General features: G+C 56.4%; 1 protein-coding gene across 2 annotated transcripts; it reads right to left on the bottom strand.

Annotated features, from left to right (window-relative positions):
- Positions 1-2820: 2820 nt before the first annotated feature.
- RPRD2 (regulation of nuclear pre-mRNA domain containing 2) lies at positions 2821-17047 on the bottom strand. 2 transcript variants are annotated; one of them, XM_015827895.1, is made up of 12 exons: positions 16976-17047; positions 16771-16903; positions 11100-11229; positions 9393-9493; positions 8864-8941; positions 8244-8296; positions 7845-7971; positions 7508-7683; positions 6892-7195; positions 6198-6503; positions 5851-6054; positions 2821-5543 (listed from the first exon to the last, which is right to left on the bottom strand). In XM_015827895.1, the coding sequence occupies exons 1-12, from the start codon at positions 17045-17047 to the stop codon at positions 2821-2823; spliced, it is 4407 nt and encodes a 1468-aa protein (XP_015683381.1). The 2 variants fall into 2 exon arrangements, with proteins under 2 accessions (XP_015683381.1, XP_029142383.1); XM_029286550.1 differs by lacking the exon at positions 8864-8941.
- Positions 17048-18428: the final 1381 nt, after the last annotated feature.

Below are 18428 nucleotides of genomic sequence, written 5' to 3' on the forward strand. Positions count from 1 at the left end.
AGGCACATCTCTCTGCTCTGCTGATGTCCAAGCCCCCCCCCCCAAATGTGATCTCCAAAGTGACCTGTTTTGGTGGAAGGGGACTCCCCCCCACCATCATAAAACCTCCTGTCTCTGATGGGCTCAAAGGCTGCTGCTGGGCCCAACCCCCTGCCCCTCGGAGACGCCCGGCGGTTCTCTGCCCCTCCAGCTTCCCCCGCCCCACACACACACACACCTTTCCCAGCCACACCTCGAGTGAAATACAAAGGGAACAGCGAAGCAAAGTCAAAACAAGCCAGACCAGGAAGGGTCCTCCTTCCAAAGAAACTTGGTTTGTCTTGCTACTCTGCACACAGACGGACGTACATTTGCTGCCTGTTCGTTAACTGTGAATGGTTTAAAGGGAAAGCACAGAATCAGGGGCCAAAAGAAAGCAACAAAAAGGAAGAAGAAGAAGAAGAAGAAGGAGGAGGAGGAGGAGGAGGAGGAGGAGGAGGAGAAGGAGAAGGAGAAGGAGAAGAAGAAGAAGAAGAAGAAGAAGAAGAAGAAGAAGAAGAAGAAGAAGAAGAAGAAGAAGAAGAAGAAGAAGAAGAAGAAGAAGAAGAAGAAGAAGAAGAAGAAGAAGAAGAAGAAGAAGAAGAAGAAGAAGAAGAAAAATACTTTACCAAGTATTTTGTCTTTTTTTTTTTTTACTGGCTATCAGCTCTTTCCGTTCTACTCCTGCCAATGGCTCAAAAGTTCCAGTTATCTTTGGCGGCGATTTTAAGAACCGGGAGCCCTTTGGATCTCCCGGTTGCCCCACAGCCCCCTGGGACTAACCTGGTCCAAGTCACAAGAACCCACCATGCCCCACAGAGCCACAAAACTGCCAAGAGAAAGAGGGTCCAAAACAAGGGGCACCCCGAGGAGAGCTTTTGCTCACCTGGCACAAAGCCGTTGGCATCCAGAAGCCGGGATGCCAACCGTGAAGAGAGGGGCTGTTGGGACCCACGGAGGAAATCCCCCTAACCTCGATGAATTATATACAGCGTGAGTTTCTCTCCCCCCTCTCCACCCCACCAAAAGCCCCCAGAACTAAAGCTGAAGCTTATATCTGGAATACAGCAGCCATGCAGTTAAGCAGAACTGGTTTTCTTGAGCTGCGTAAGCAAACAGGAAACTTTTTTCCCAGGAAAGCATCAGGCCCAAACTAGGGGGGGGGGAGAAACATAAACTAAAGCCGGTGATCAGAGCCCCCCTCCCAGGACCTCCAGACCCTGTATCTGAGGAAGGGGTGGATACTAAGCACTCGTTTTCAACAGACAGGTAAAATTAGCTTAGGACCGAACTGAAAACTCAAGCTGTTTCCTACTAGGAACCTCAAAACATTGTACATATAAATAACAATCCCTTACTGCTATGGGAAAGCAGACCCTTACTGAGTTCAATTCTTCCAGATGCTTTGACTTAGCAGAACCAACTGCAAAATATTGGCTAGGGGGAAGCTGACTTCATACAAGGAGAAACAAAGGGAAAATTGCTTTTTTTTTTCAAGGAAAAAAAAGTCAACGTTAAAGAATTGCTCAGGCTTACGACAGGAAAAAGAGTGTGTGTCTACGTAAATCCAGGAATTCTGAAATCCACTCAGTACATCTTTTTGTAAACACCAGTGCTGAAATACACGTGCATTGTGGCACAACTGAACTATATATTTCTTTTAAAAAGTAAAAATACCAGGTTTCTGTTGATTAAAAGGGAAAGGGGAAAGCTACAGTATTAAGAGAATTCAAGGTTTGTTTGTTTGTTTGTTTTCACAAAGAAAGAAAATCAAAAGGAGAGGAGAAAAGCTCTTTTAAAACACTTGAAGCAAAGAGCCAAACCAAGAATGCTTCAGTGTGGGCACATTTATCTGCCTGCCTTTGGAGGGGGACGGTGGGTGGGGTGGACCTTCCACACAAACACACCCAGGTGTGTGCACGCAGGGACCCTTCCTTTCGGAGAAGACAAGACTTGCTACCTGCACACAACAGCTTTAGAGGAGATGCTTCTTGGTCCCCTGACCTGCCCTGCCCTGCCCCCTCCCCCACAAGCCCTCTCACCCCAGGAAAAGGCAGAGGAGGGTCTGGCTACTGCCCACCTTCCACACTGGTCTCCTGTCTCCAGACCCAGGCAAAAGCAATTGAGTCCATCAGAGAATTCTGCTCCTCAGTGACCAGAGACGTGCGTGAGAACGCTTAAAAACCTAAAAGACTGCAAAAAAAAAGAAAGATTAGCTGGAGAGAGAGAGAGAGAGAGAGAGAGATGGGCAGAGCCTCCTGCAATGGCCCCAGCGAAGACGAGGGGGGGGGGCAAAATTAACAGCAGCAGCAGCAGAACCAACAAGAGGGAAACGGAGGCAGGATGAGAGAAGGGGCGTGAGGGGATTGGGGGGGAGGGCTCCTCCCTTCCTGCTTACTTGAACATTTACAGAGCGGGACCCTTGCTTAAATCCCACTTTCTGTTTAGGAGCTCCAATTTTGAAAAGAAATCCCAATTTTAATTTTATTTAGTCACTTTGGAAAGCTTTTATTTTCAACAACCACTTTTAACTTTTAAAATTACTTTTGCAGGAAGAAAAAAAAAAACAAAAAGGCAAGCTTCCTTCCCCCTCTACGGAGGCCAATCACGGAGGAAAAGAAAGTCAAGAAACGAACAGAACAAAATATATATCTATATATATATCTATATATATATATATCGTGGCAGAGGGCCTCCCTCCAGCCACGGGGCCCGTTCGGTCTGGGCAGGGGGCCGAAGTGAGAGAGGGGGGGGAAGGAAACGCCTCCTGCACGGCTCGAGAGAGTTCGGACGCACCTTCGCTCAGTACCTGGGAGGGAAGAAGGGGCGTTTGGGGACGAAGAAGGGGGGGCCCCGGGCGAAGGGGGGCCGGGGCCTTTTCAGGCTGTTAAAGGGGTCTCGGTTTAAGAAGAATTCCCGGGGCCTAAAATCCGGCCGCTGGTTCCTCAGCCCCAGCCCACCTCGGTTTGTGCCGTTCCGCTGAGCGGACACCGAGGAGCCCACGGAGAGGCCGGAGCCCAGGCCGTCTCGGGCAAGGGCGGCTATGCCCAGGCCGTCTCGAGCCCGGCCGAGGGGCTGACCGCTGTGATCGCACTGAGGTTGGGCCCCCGGATCCCGGGGGGCTCCTGGCGGCAGGCTAAAACGCTCCTTCATCGTTCCTTGGTGCAGGGCCCCGTGCTCGGAGGCCATGGGGGGAGCCGGGAAGGGGAGGCCGAGGTCTCCGGGAGTGGGCGGAGGGTTAGAGAACGGACGGACCCCCCCGTGTTCCACCGGGAGAGGAGGGGGCGGCTGGGAGGGGAACGGCACCCCACTCCGTTCGAGAGGCGGGGGCGGGGGAGGAGGCACCCCGCGAGGCAAGGTCAGCGGGGAGGAGGCCTCCTTCGAGAAGGGGCTGGCGCGATCCACCGCCGGCATCCGTGGCGGGGGCACCGAGTGGTCCCTCGCGAAGAGGGTGCTGAGCTCCTTGGGCGGAAGCGGCTGAGGGCCCGAGGGGGGTGGCCCCAGCTGGTCTCTGGGGAAGGAAGCCCCGTGCTCCAAGGGGGGCGGTGGGACGTGGCGGTCAAAGGGGGCGGCGAAGCCCCCGGCTCGGAAGTTGCCGACGCTTTCCTGGAACGAGCCCAGCCGGTCCTTGTACTGGCTCTGGAAACTCGACACGCCCCCAGCGCCCCCGCCAGACCCCAGGGGGGGCATCTCCGTCGTGCCCGAGGGGCCGCGGTCGAAGGAGCTGCCTGCACCGCTCATCTCGAACCAGCCTGCGCGGGAGGCCTCTCGCCCGTGCCCTCGGCCGCCCTTCCCCAGCAGGCGGATGGATTCCACCGTCTGGATGGGCTCCCCGGACATCCCCCGGACGGCCGCGTTGTGGTAGCCCAACGTCTCGATGGGCGCCCCCTTCTCCTCGGTGCTGTCGGGCAGGTCTAAGCAAGAGGAGGAGACCCTGGTCTCGATCCGGAAGTGCTCCTCCGGCTGCTTCTGCGGGTCCCCCCCTCCCGGAGAAAGGCCGGGGAGGTCGCTGGCGCCCCCTTTGGGCCCCTGGCCGAAGTGCTTGCCCTCCTCGGAGGGCTTCCGGGAGGCGTTTTTAAGCATATTCTTGAACTCCATGGTGGAGGTGGCCGAGATGGCCGAGAGGATAGACTTCTCCGCGTTCGAGGGGGGCAGCCGGCCGGTGGGGCTCACGAGGGCATTCTGGGGCGAGAAAAGGGACCTCTGGGGAGCCACGTGGGGGGAGTCGGGGTACGGCTTCTGCAGCAGCCCCGAGTGCGGCTGCTGCCCGGACGGAGGCAGGCTGCTGTGGTTGGAATCCGGCGGGAAGAAGGCGTCGTTCTTGCTGGGCGTGGGGGAGGCGTCCGAGCCGGAGTCGTTTCCCCGCAGGCCGTAGCTGCCGTAGATTCCCGAGGAGGGCAGGGGGTCGCAGCCGTCGCTCTGGTCGTGGAGAGGCCGCCCGGGCTGGCCGAAAGGGGCCTTCAGGCCGAACCCCGAGGGCCTCTGCCGGTAGCCGGACATCCCCGCTGGGTATTCCGAAGGGTCGCACAGCTTCCCCGACTTGAGGATGGACTTGGCCGGCTGCTTCTCCAGGTTCATCAGGGCGGAGGGTGGAGGGCCGGGGTAGTCGAAGTCGCGGTAGTCTTCGTCCTCCTGGAAGGAGGTGTCGGGGTAGAACTTCTCCTGGGGGGAGTCCATCAGCGAGGAGGGCAGCTCCAGCCCCTCCGGGGGCGGCTTGTACATCCCGGCCGGGGAGTCCCGGCTCAGCCCAAAAGGCCGGTAGCCGGAGTTGGGCAGCTCCTGCGGGTAGCCGTCGTCCCGGCTCTGGAGGGGCGACCGGGTACTGCTGGGCGTGGAGGAGCCGGGGCTGATGATCTTCGACAGCAGCGACATGGTGTCCACGTTGCTGGAGGACGGCTTGTCCATCATCTCGTCCTGTGTGGGCGTCCCGCTCCGCTCGTCACGCACCGGAGTGCCGTCTATGCTGTCCATCGAAGTGCTGGTGGGCCCCCGGCCGAAATCCGGGGAGGAGGAGGGGTGGCTCTCGGGCGGCAGGCCGGAGGAGCCCAAACCGCTCAGGATGGGGATGTTCAGGTTCAGGCCGCTGAACCCCGGATTCCCCTTCAGGAAGTTGTGGATCTTCATCTCCAGGCTGGGCGAAGTTGGCTCCGGCTCCACCTTGGTCTCCGAGACCTCCGACGACTGAGGGGTCGGGGTCTCCACGGGCCGGAGGGAGGGGCTGGGGGCCTGGGCGCTGGCAAAGCCCAGGGAGTTGATGGGGGGCTTGAAGCTGGGCCCGGAGAGCCCGGGGCCGTGTCCAGAGGGCATCTTGTGGACCGAGGTGGAAGAAACCTCGGCCGAAGAGGAGGAGGAGTTCGGAGAATAGCTGAGGCTGTGTGGCATGAAGGGCTGCGTGGTGGACAACACAGCCCTCCCCTTCCCGGAGGCCGCCGGGGTGTTCGTGGGGGCCGGGGAGCTGCTCTGGGGCGCCGTCTCGCTGGGCTGCCCCGAATTTCCAGCAACGCTCTGAAGGAACGAGGACAAACCTGAGGCAGAAGAGAAGCGTGTTAATCCGATATTTAAACACCAAAGTAATACGGGCAGTCCTCAATTTATGACAGACGTAATGGCCTCTGCCCACCACAGCCGTAAAACGATTCAGGAGGGGACAGTTTTGCTGAAAGCCAGAACTAAATGCCGTCACTCACGTGACCAGGGGGAAGGGTGGCGATTGGCCCCGTGTGGCCCTTTTTTAATCACGCACAGAGAGACCCCCAGAGCAAAACTGGGGCTCCCTGGGGAAGGAACTCGCCGGCCCCCTCTGGAGCCGGCTCTGGCGGGGCGACAGCTCACCTTGCAGGCCCGGGGCAGCCTGGGCCTGGCTCTTGGAGAGTGCGGACAGGATGCTCTCTGGGGTGATCTCCACTTTGGAGAAGATGCTGGCCAGGGGGCTGGGCGAGGCCGCCAGGGGTCCCGTGGCCGGAGCCTTCAAGCCACCCATGAGGCCGGTGGGGCTAGTCGGGGTGCTGGGGGAAGGTCTGGAGGCAGGACTGACCCCTGGAGGGAGAGACGGGGGCAGAGGTGAGCCGTTTCGAAGCCACGGGCCGGCTCTTTCCATCCGAAGCAGCGCCCGTCTCCATCCAGACAACTGCCTGGGGACCCCCAGCGTCCCCCCCACCCGGCTGCTAACGCTCGCTCACCTGTGTTCTTCATGACGGACGTCAGACTGCTGAGGATGGAGCTGATCTTGGCCAGGTCCACGTTGGCTAGGTTTGGCAACCCCAGAGCTGGCGACGAAGGAAGAGGGGCTTGGCTCGACGGCTTGGGGGCCGGAGGAGTGACGGCAGGGGGTGCCAGCACGGGTGCAGCTGCCGGGGGCGCTCCAGAGGTGGTGGCGGCAGCAGCCGCTGGGGCGGCCGCCGTCAGCGGGGAAGCCCTGGGGACGCTCTCAGCCATCTTGGCGGGGTTCGGACTTGAGGCCGCTGGTTTCTCTTTTCTCTCTTCCACTAATTCAGAAGACCCCAAAGGCAGCCGTTAAGCCTTGCCTGGCAGCCTGCCAATCAAAACCCGCCCCCCACCCCCCGGCAGCAGTGGGGAGCCAGTTAAGAGGGTGGGCCGAAAGGGACCGTGCAGGGCTGGGGTCCAGGGTGGGAGAAAGCGGCAACCGATCCATAAAGCACCTCCTTGCCAGAGACAATACGCCTCCCCCCCCTCCACACCCGTGTGGCTCTGGGACACTGAAGCAGGCAGATGTTTTGCAGCTGGAAAGACCAAACCTGGGAGAGCCTTAGTTGCTCTCCATTCACAACCTCCACCTTGTGCCTTCAGTGGGGGACCCCTGCCCCTCAAGCAGCCCCAATTCCCACCCGACTCCTCCCACTCCGGGGACCCTACCGATAATTTTGGGGGCCTCCTCTTCCACATCGGAGAGCTCCATGTCCTCCACGTCCCGATTGTCTGTGGCGAGCTCCGGGGAGGGAGACTTCACCACCGCTGCCGCCGCCGTCACTGCCGCCTTGGGTGAGGGGGTGGCGTCTTCTTCCCCCATCCCCGGGAACGGGGACTCGGAGCCCGTGGGAGAGGGGGCGTCCATGCTCGGCGAGGGGACGGGCGACTCCTCGGGGTCAGGGAGGGTGGCCTTCAGCTGGTCCAGTTTCTTCTTGAGATTGCTCACTCGGTTGGCGAAGGTCTTGTAAGCCTGGCAGAGGAAAGCAGAGGAGAGTCAGCAAGACGCCAGGCCGCCCTCCTCTCGCCACGGCGGGCAAAGAGACCGGGGCTAAGCGGGGAACGGAGCCACCTGAACCGGCAACCGGGAGGAAGAGGGCCCAAAGCAGGCACACAACCACAACCTCTCCAGCTGCACAGGAAGGCCGGCTGTTCGGGTCCGCTTTCGCCGCTAGCCTGATGGAAGAGGAGGAACCCCGACAGACCTTTCTCCCGCCCCCCAAGGGCCGAGCCAGATGCGGTGTGTGTGTGTGTGGGCGGTGTTTGTGTGTTCCCGTACACTCACATTGGCCACCACCTTGACCTCCTTGTACTGGGCTTCGTAGAAGATGCCCGCGTTCTCCAGCACTTCCGTCAGCGAAGGGCCGTCCTTCACCTGCTTGTCCAGGCTGTTCACGAACTCCTCCAGCTTGGCGCTGGCCTCCTCAAACTCCTTGGAGAACTTCTTCCCTCCAGTCTTGTCTGAAGGGGTGAGACAAGCGCATTTGGGGCGAAAGCTACAATGGCTGAATTAAGCCACAGGGCGCAAGATGCAAACCAGGCCTCTGGGGGAGGCTGCCACCCCCCCCAAGGCCAGATGACGGCGGAGGGCCTGGCGCATCGCTCCACTTTGGTCAACTCACCTTTCAAGCATTTCAGGGTCTCGGTGCTGCAGACGTCCACCCGCATGGTGGACAGCTGCTTCTCCTTCAGCTCGATCTGGTCTTCCGAGTGCTTGTGGGAGAGGAGCTCATCCACCAGCGACTGCGGCTGCGGGAGGGGAACCGAGAGCCGGTTGAGCCCATGCCGACCAGCCCACTGGAGGCTCAGCACCGGGGAGGGGGGCGGCAGGACAGGGCCGGCCCCTCCTGTGAGGGCTGAACCAACGTCCCACCTTGACTGCGGGCAGCAGGGGAGGTGAGGTTTTCCCGGAGAAGGAAGAGGCTCGGCTGGAGCTCCCCTCCTCTCTGCGCCATCCCACCAACCTCCCACCGCCCGATTCTCCAAGCGAGCGGAGCAAACCGCTTCGTTCCTGGCCTTACCCGAAACTCGGCCACAATCTTGGACTTTAATGCCGCCTTCGGGTTGGTAGAGGCTGCAAGAGGAAAGGAGAAGCGTCTCGTTTAGAGACTGTCCCCAGCGCTTCCGCCTCGTCGGCCCACTCCTCTTCTTCGTCCCGGGAGGCGACCCTGGCCTCCCCTCAAGGGGGCGGCGGCGAAGGGATTGTTCTGCCCGCAGGGTTGAGGCAGGCACTGGGTGGGGGGCCCAGCGTTGCTTTCGGGAAGGCGAGCTAAAGTGCTGGCTGAGGAGATTCATCGCTCCTTCGGGGGGGAACGTGAGCTTCCGACCGGCGCTAAGCGGCTTCCTCGGCAGCCCATCCTGACCGCCGTCTTAGGGCGAGGAGCAGAGGCCTCCCCCGCCTGCCGTGGGCCTTCCTCTCCTCCTAGCCTGCCGCGGCTGGACACGGAAGCACGGCTGGCTGGGGGAGTGGCTTGCAGCCGGCAAAGGCTAATCGGAGGAGCTGTTCTCCCGAGGTTGCCAAATGGGGGGCGGGAAGGGGGGGTGCGCCCCCTGGAAGCTTCTAGAGGGGCCATCCTAGGCCCCTCTGCCAGGAGGCCGCCGGCCACCACATTCAGACCCTTCATGTGTGCGATTTCCTTACTTTGAGATTTCTTCCAAGACTTAGTTGGCTGTTTGCTCGGAGTTTCTTTCGGCTGCTTCTGGGATTTGAAAGTGGAACCTGGAAAACATTGTTTTGCGTTCTGTACTCTGGGGCGTCTCGCCGGAAACGGGGCCAGCGGAAACTACCTGGAAGGGCGCCCCCAGTTCCAGGGAGACCCTTCTGCTTTAATAACTTCATGAGCTGCTGCCCACATGACTATAGATGGAGGACAACAGTAAAAAGGGAAGGAAACGCTGAAATATCCAAAATTCCCAGTGTCTCCCCTCCAAAACACAAATGGAGAAAGGGCTAGGAGGAGAACCAGAATAAATGCGGTTTTCAACTATTTCAGGACACAGAAGAGGATAAATATTAAGGACGAAGCAGATGCAAGAAGATAAGAATTTTGAGCTTTCTTCCTCCTGTTTGCCTCGACGCCCGGCCTCCCTAACTCAGTCTGTCTGGTTGTGTGTACACACGGACAAAACTGCAACAGGCCCAGAAAATAGGGAAATGTAGGGGAACTTACTTAAAGCTTCTTTTAGAACGGTAACGGTTTCCTCTGGATACACATTTCTGTCTTCCCATATTTTGAAAATCCTCTCTATAGACTTGGAGACGGAGGGATCGCTACAAGCAAGAGAGAAAAGGCTGGCTGAGTTTGCGCGCCTCGCTTCCCTTCCACTTATGCAGGAACCCAAAGAGACGGCTGTTTTTTCCCCAAGAGCGATTCCACCTTCGGACTGAAATCCACTCAGATTCTGCCAAGGGTCCAGATTAAAACAAGGGGGACCTTATCAGTAACATAACAGAAGGAAAAGAAATGCCCAACACAGAGGCTCTGATCTGAGGGTGGCTTTCTTTAAATCTCAGAGCAAGGAAACAATCAAAAAGAGGCTACTGAAACACTACCTTCCTAAAAATATTTGAATTTCACAGTACTGTCCCCCGACTGCAGGGATTTATCTTTGGATGCCTCTGGAAGGCACAGGCAAACTGAGATTTTCCCAACCAGACAGAGAATTTCACAACCAAGCAGAAACTCTCCCACAGGGGCCCAGATTCTGTAGAGGAATGCGCACAGGGCCCTGGACGAGCAATTCCAGCCAAAGCTTGTTCCTTAAACAATCGTCTCACCGGCCGTTTCAAACCTCAGTGGATGGTGAGGAGTGAGAGACAGTTACTTCTTCAAAAATGTCCTCCCCAGAGCGGCCACAGGCTGCCTAGTCTGCCTTAAGAGTTGCCACGGTTGAGAAACACTGCTTGACAAGAGTGTTCCCCAAACCAGGCGGCCCCAGATTTTGGTCAGCACAGCTAGCCACCCCAGAAGAGGTTTTTGGAGTCAGTGAAAGCATTGTGGGTCAACAGGAGGCCAAAAATTACGCAATCAAAGTATAGGCATCTTCCCGGAGAAAAGCCAAATATTGCCCTAGAATATTTCACACACGTAACTCTCCAAAGAGGCAGAAAGCAGAGGCAGCAGGACCCAAAGAAAGTCAGTCACCGGAAGTAATCAAGGAGAAGAGAATTAGCAAGCTGTTTAGAAACACGATGCTCTTTTCTTGGGAACCTTCCTTAAACTAAGAACTACCCAGAGTCTTAGTGGGGCATTTCTTCACAGTCACAGTCAAGAGCCAGGAAGGGCTTAGCCACAGAGGATCCTCTCACCACCCCCAGGAGATCCAGCTGAGCACGGCCTCCAGGCAGGGCAGCAGAAGGAAGAGGCTGACCCCTGCCACCTGCAGTTTAGTTCCACCAACCAGGGAATCACCTTCGCAGAGCATCCTTGTCGTACTTCCAAGTTAAGAGCCTCTGAGCTGTTTCTGACACAAGTTTTAAAACTTTATCTCTGACTTAGCCGGAAGGCTCCCAGGCTCCCACCTTTCTCACCTCACCTCCAGTTAGCATGTGAGTTTGGAGAGGATCACCGGAGAGAGAGAGAGAGAGAATTGTAGCCCTTGGCAATAAGACCCAAAAGAAACAAGTATCTGGCATTGTTGACCCATAAACTAGAGTTAAACCAAAGCTTTGCAGCTTTCTAAAGACAACTGCAGCTTCTTAAGATGCAGGGGGGTTCTGGTCAAGTCCAAATATGCCTCTCAAACAGCAACTCCCGTCCCTTGGGCACCTGGCCCAGCAGCTCCCTGTTCGAACAAACCTGCAGAGCAGCCACCGGGGTCGGAAGGAGCAGGAGAAGCGGCTGCAAAAAAAAAAAAAAAAAAAAGCCTTCACTTACTTCACCAACGCAGCGGCTTCCGGCAGCACTTCGGCAAAGGTGTCGCGAAAGATGATGGCGTTTTTTCTTTTGCAGTTCTGTATGACGTCGTTGGCCAAGTAGAAGAGGTTCAGTCGGTGAGCGAAGCCAGCTGGAAGCAGAGGAAAAAAAGAGGACGGTCATCGGTGCAGGAAACCCTGGCGGGCGAGCGATCGTGTTTAACTCTCAACCCTGCCGTTTCCCCCCTTTTTATTACTCTTGCAGCTGTTCTTCCCAGCTGCAATTTCTGCAGGGGGATCTAGCTTTTAAATGGGCCCATTAAAAAAAAAAACAGTGCTGCTGTTTCTTCTTCAAAAGACACACACACACACACACACACACACACACACACCCCGCCTGCAGATTCCCAGGGCGGCTTCTCTTTACTTGGGATGCTCTGTGGGGCTCAGGTGGCTGCTGGCATCAGGCAATGCCACCCCTGGACGTGGAAGCCCTTGCACCCCCAGCCCCTCTGCTTTTCTTGGGAAGGAGGGTGGGCTGGACATTTTACCTGCCTGGCTCCCTCCCACCCCAGGAGTGGTGGTGAACCTTTGGATCACCCATGACCCCACCCCAACAAGGGGCCTCAAGCACCCCTCTTCCCTTTCCAAACCACCCCAGCCTGAGTGGTTGCCATTTGCACCGCTGTGACTCCTCAGACGGGAAGCCCTGAGATTACTTGGCTATTATCTGACAAATCTTACACCACAATCCATCCCACATCTATCCTCCAATTAGCAAGAGCATAATTATTGGGACCAATTAAAGCAGCTGGCTGGCACACTGCCCCAAGATCTGCAGGGCCAGCTTTTCCTACCGGCCTACATACTAGCTCTCTTCCGGCTGCCGGAGCTGTGGGATAACAACACCCATTGTTCCCAGCCGGCACGAGGAGCGCCCTAGCGAAGCCAGAGACTTTGTGCAGAGGGCTGAGCGGGCACGTGGGCCCGAGGGGAGCGCTCCCCTCGGCTCCCGGTGGCCTCATCCAGCACCAGCACCAGGCATTCGAAGGCAAAGCAGGGATGGAATTCGGCTTCTGCAAGTCCAAAGGCCCGTTTAGAAACAAAGAAAAATGGGACAAAAAAACCGTTCTCCCCGCCTGCTTAATCTGCTCCAGGGGCAGAGGGGGCCGGTTCGAGTCCTGAGGGACAAAACACGCAAACCTTTGGGGTCTGAGAGTCAGCTGTGGGGCAGGGAAGGCTGAAGCTGGTGGATCTTCCTGGTTCAGCTCATTTCACCAGCCTGTCCCGCCTAATTAAGAGAGAAACAGCCTCCAAACTTTCCCTTCTCCACTCAAATGTATACGTGTGTGTGCAAACTCACTCACTCACACACAGAGAGAGAGAGAGCAAATTAAGGCCACTCCCTTTTGCAAAGATGCCAGCCAGAGGTCCGGGAACCTGATGCCCAGGCCTAGGAAGGGGCTGAGCCGAGGCTCCTTTTAATAATTGAGGCTGGGTTACGGTTAAATCTAAGACCTCATTCAGCAAGCAGGACCTCTGTGGGGCAGAGGGACGAGAAGAGCCTGGGGCTCCTTCGCTCATGACCAGCGAGAAAGAATCCCAAGGAAACGGTCTCTCCTTTGCGCCGAGCCCTGATGCTTCTCACAGCTTAAAGGTCACACCGGCGCAGTCACAGTAACCCTCCAGTACACTGAGCACACAATTGCTTCTGAGGCACATATTTTCTCCTCCCAAGTTAAGGGATGAGCTGCCTTACTATTTTACACCTGTGGGCAAAATTCCAAAAATCTGGATTTTTGCCAGCCAGGGAGACTCAGATCTGCGGAGTGACCTAGCCGAGCACCGTCTCCGGGGTGCTGAAGATTTGCAAAAGCATCGGCTGTCGCCCTGGGCCAGGAAAGGAAAGAGCGTCTGGTCGCCGTCACAAGGGACCACCAAAGTTTTCCCTCCCAGAAGCTGACCCTCCACCGTCAGCCGTCCCTCATCTGGGGCAGGAAAGGCATTCTCTTTGCCGGGCTGCAGGGGCCAAACCCCCTGGCAAACCGAGGACCACCTCACTAGCCCTGGGCCGCTGCCCTGGCAGACTACCTGCCCACCTTCCCTTCCTGGATTACCACAGGATGAATTATTTCAATCCCTGTTGGGCTCAAAAGGCAGCTGGACCAGCCATCCTGCTCAGCTGACTTCTCTTGCCAGAGGTATGAACAAAGAGGGACCCACAGCAAAGGCCCTGTGGTGCTGAGTCCCAAACTGGTGCCCTCCAGGCACAGGGGGACCCATCCCACCCTTAGAGAGGGAGAACACACAAATCAGCGTGAGGCTTGGTCAGCCAGCGTTGACCCTCAGCTATTCAGCTGGCTGTCAGGATTCCCAACTGCGTGTTCCTGCAACAAATGGAAGTTGTGTATAGAAGGGCCAAGGTATGACCAAAAGCCGCAAAGGGAGCTGGTGTGAAACCAACAACTTACTTAAAAACAAAAAACAACAGCCCATTTTCTTTGGGTGTTGCGTCTTTTGAGGGTAGGAACTATCTAATCGCTCTTTTGCAAACTACTCAAGCATCATTTTTTGGGATGAAGAAAATCTTTAAATAAACAATGACACAATCAACGTATCAACCGTATACCGGTAGGAGAAACAGCAAATCGCCGATGTGCCCTTCAGAGAGATGTTTACAGCCATTCCTTCTCCTGCCATTTCAAAGTGCAGTTTGCACAGATTGTCTCGGGAATTCCTACCATAATCGTGCAAGGACAAATCCGTGCAAAACGGACCCGGTGAGGGTTTTGGTGCGAGACCCCCCTCCTCCCCTAAACATCTCAGAGGGTTCCAACTGCAGAGACCCCTGTCTGGAGACCCCTTCCTGCCACCCAAGGCCAATCTGCTCCAAAGCCTCAACGCTTCTGCTGCAGCAGACGGCTCCAACCTCGTCCGCTCCCTCCGACTTGCAAGGACGCTCCGAAAAACAACGTCGCAAGGCAGTGTTTCTCAACCGTGGCAACTTCAAGACATGTGCGGTTCGACTCCCAGAATTCCCCACCCCACCAATATAAAAAGGTACAACAAAGGGGCGACCACAACACACAACCACAGCATTTCTGTCCATTCAAGAGCCAGCAACTGAGCGTCAGCCAGAAGTCAGACCCGGCGCTGTGCTTCCCACAGGGGCCTAACTCAGCACCCCCTGAAGTGACCAGGGAAAGCTTTGCTTCTAGCCAGCTCTGCTCTTGAGAAGGGACATTCTTTTCAGGGGCTGGTTTAGGTGGGCCCAAAACTTTGGGGCACCCCACAGCCATTGTAGGGGAAAGATATTCTTCCCCACTGAAATGCCACGGCCGGAACAGCCCCATTCTACACCCATAGAAAACAAGTCCAGAGGCGGCTTTCGCACCAATCCTGAACTGCCAGACTAGCCAATGTTGCTTTCTTCCATCTTACCGAAAAGCCTTCACTCTGTTCTTTTAACTCCATAAACATATCTCTCTCTGAGAGTTTAACCCAAGAACTGCCTTAACTTGGAGCATGTAAATTAAAATGTTGGAACAGTAAATTATTTGTTTCTACGGGCAGCCTGTATGCCGCTCCTACCCCAGTGTCTAGAGACTCTAAACCATGAATATGGGTTTTTTCAACTGCACCACAAAGTTTTCACACCAGCTTTTTTGCCATGTTCTCCTTATGATAGTCAGTAACGTGAGTGGGAAACAAAAACCTTTAGCCTGTGGTAACAATTTAACATTTTTAGAAAATGGAGACAGATAATTTTTACAACCTTGATTCTAAGTCTTGGATGGAAATCCGAGAGAAATTAATGAGATTACTAATTGTGCTGCAGATGGTGATGTTCCCTCAGGGCCGTGGCTGAGGCAAACATTTCATTGCCCTTCAAGATTTTAACCGTTAGGTGATATTTCAAGCAAATGCCCAATTCACAGGTACAAGTTCATGCCGGTCTCCAGATCCCACAAATTCTTAGAAAGTCTTAGAAACAAGGCCGTTCCCAACATTCAGATATTCAGAGAAAGCATACGTGTGTAAATCCAACTTTTGGATTCACAGTTCAGAAAACAAGAGTAGATACAGCATCTCTTTTTACTCAGGAAATTCACTCTCTGTCTTGTGAGAGAAATCAAGTGAATTTAGAAGTGTGGGGAGGGGAGAGGAGAGGACTAACAGCCCGTGGGATCAGGCACCCATTCAGAAACTAATCCACGCAACACAAAAAAAGATGCAATGGCCAGGAACTGTTGACACCAGCAGTGCTATTCCATTCACAACCCAGATTTGCATATTTTTTAATGCTCCTCCATAAAATGCCTTTTGTCCTCTCTCCAAACACTGAAACACCTTGCTGTCCATCTCAATCCGCCTTCCACACCTGCCACCCTCCAGATGTGTTTCTGGCATCTGGCGAGTCACACTCCCAGCAAGGATTAAGGGGAGCAGGCTGGAACAGATTATTCAGGAATACCACTCCGACAGACAGACTTTAGACCTTGACCCACCTGCGTGTTTACAGCAATGGTTACAGTCTTTACAAAAACACATCAATTTTTCTTTAAAAAAAAAAAAAAAGAATCTCACGTGGGCCAAGGGTTTTGGAAAGACGAGGAATGTCCCCAACAAAGTGGAAATAAGACTCTTAATCAGCCAAATATTTCCTATAACGTTGCAAGTGCCCCTTGTCCAGCCACCTGTGAGAGGAAGAGCTCACCACCAGGAAAATGATCCCCAACCTTTTTAGCAATCTAGCCACATTTATGGGTTTATTGTTGACCATACGTCCTCCTCATTATTTTCTGTTCGGAAAAAATCAGCCCTGAAGAGAAACAGAGACCGCGCTGCCTGACACATCACAAAAGTGGAGCATTTCCATTAGCTCCTCCGAGAAACGGGTTGGCACCTGGGCACGGTCCCAAGCCAAGCGGCAGACGGCCCCTTCCATCCGGCCCTCCTCTGCAGGGTTGCAGGGCGCGTGCCCGGCCCTGCTTGCACCCGGCGCGCCAGACCCAGAAACGGTTTCAAATGCAAATTATTATTATTTAGCATATGCTGAGGACACGACAGAAGAGAGGTAAACATACATGCACAAATGACACGTAATTATCAGTAAGACTTCTACGGGGGTAACAAGGCTTGGTCAATGGAGGCTCAATCACCCAGGCCAAAGCTGTCAATCAAACTTTGGTCCAGTTCAGCTCTCCGGGCGATGCCCCCCCCCGCAGGCCTTCCAGGGCACCTGGGGACCCCTGGCACCGGCCCACCCNGGGGGGGGACCCCTCGCCCCGTCCCCGCCGACCCAGGCAGGGGCGCATCCTCCAGGACCCCCGTTGCCGCCGGACAAGCGCCAGGCGAAGCCCCCTCCTGCCCGGCCAGAGGCGACCCCCTCGGCCAGCAGCTCCTGCGGCCCCCCCCCCCGCCCCTAACGGCCAGGGGCGGACCGCGGGGAGAACTGCCTACCCCTCGGCCGGGGCCCTCCAAACCGGGTTCCCGGGCCCATGCTCCCCTCCCGGAAGGCGCCCCCTCCTCCTCCTCCTCCTCCCCCGCCCCACCCGACCGGAGCCGACCCCAGACCCTCACGGCGGACCGCGGGGAGGACTGCCCGGCCCTGGCCCGCCCCCCATCCTTCTCCTCTCCGCCCCCCCCACCTCTCCCCCCCTCTCCCCCCGCCGCCCGGGAGGGTCGCTCACAGCGGCGCATCCAGTGGATCCAGCGCCGGGCGATGGCGGCGTGGTGTCGCTTGTTCTCCAGGCACCAGGAGGAGAGGCCCTGGATGGACTCCATGGTGTTGGTCACCGCCTGCAGCTTCCTGTCCAGCGACGCCTCCAGCCCCGACGAGGCGGGCGGCGACGAGGAGGCCGGCGCAGAGAAGGCCGCCGTGCCGGACGACGACGCGGCCGAGGCCGAGGAAGAGGAGGAGGAGGAGGAAGAGGAGGCGGAGGAGGAGGCCTTGCCGCCGGCCGCCATCTTCCCTCCCCTTCGGTCGCACCAGCAACGCCGCTCAGGGCGGGCGACACTGCGCAGGCGCGCGCACGCACGCGCGCCCCGCCTCCCGCGCGACCGACCGACCGCCGCGCAGGCGCGGGCACAGGCGCAGGCGCAGAATTCCTTTTTTCCCGCGCGGGGAGGGGGGGAGAGAGCGAGAGCGAGAGAGCGGCTGCTGAGCTGGATGGGAGACCACCCGGAAAGCCCCGGGACGCCCCCCCCCTTGCGGGAGCAACCGATTTTTGCCCGCGTGGAAGGCGAGCGGCGTCCGTAAAGGAACTCATCTGTCCCGTGCGGCCGGCCTGGCGTAGTTTTGATTGGGTTTTGTTAGGGGTTTTATATTTTAGAGCAGGCTTTTATGTAATATTTACTGTGATTTTTATTATTGCCTGTTCACCGCCCTGAGTCCAGTAAGGGAGATAGGGCGGTATATAAATTTAAATAATAATAATAATCATCATCATCATCATCATCATCATCATCATCATCAAGGAATCGTCAAAGGCGTAATTGTGCGCCTGCGTCCGAAGGGAGCGGAGGGTGGCTGCCGCGCGCGTTTGATCCCCAACTCCCCCCCCCCGGCGGGGCTGCNGCGGGTCTGGCCTAGGGAGAATTTTAAATAGGGACAATTTTAATTAGAATTTTAATGGTAACACAGCGGTAAATATTTGTTTTTAATTGGTTTTTATTGGGGATAGTGTTTGTATCGTTTTAATATGCTGTAAGCCGCCCTGAGTCCTGTTGGGAGAAGGGCGGCATATAAGTTCAATAAAATAAATAAATAAATAAATCATCATCATCATCATCATCATCATCATCATCATCATCATCATCATCAAGGAATCGTCAAAGGCGTAATTGTGCAGAGCATAAATCCGCGCCTGCGTCCGAAGGGAGCGGAGGGCGGCTGCCGCGCGCGTTTGATCCCCAACTCCCCCCCCCCCGGCGGGGCTGCGCTCCGAGGCGTCCCCCCCCCATTTCCGCCTCCCCTTCGCTTCTGCTTCTGCAACCGCCGCCAGAGAGCGATGTCTGAGTTGGCTGCTCCTCAGCCGTCGCCCCTCCGCAACGAAGATGCAATTTTGGGGGAGGGGGCTCCCGCAAGTGGGATCGGTCCAGTCGGGAGGAAAAAGGAGGAAAGGCGGCTTCGGTTCTGACCGGTTTCGTCGCTCCCGAGATCTTTTCCCTTTGGGTGGAACTCGCGTGGTGGCCGCGAGTTCCGCAAACCCAGTGCCAGGAGGGGGGGTCGTCCTCGTGGTCCGTCCAGCAAGGGCGGCTCCTCAGCAAATCCCCCCTCCCCTCGAACAGAAAGCAACACCGTCCTCGGGGTCTAGAACGTCTTAAATAAAATGCAAACGCCGTCTTT

Source organism: Protobothrops mucrosquamatus, unplaced genomic scaffold (genome assembly GCF_001527695.2).
Source record: "Protobothrops mucrosquamatus isolate PMUCROS unplaced genomic scaffold, P.Mucros_1.0 scaffold4042, whole genome shotgun sequence".
Taxonomy (NCBI): Eukaryota; Metazoa; Chordata; class Lepidosauria; order Squamata; family Viperidae; genus Protobothrops; species Protobothrops mucrosquamatus.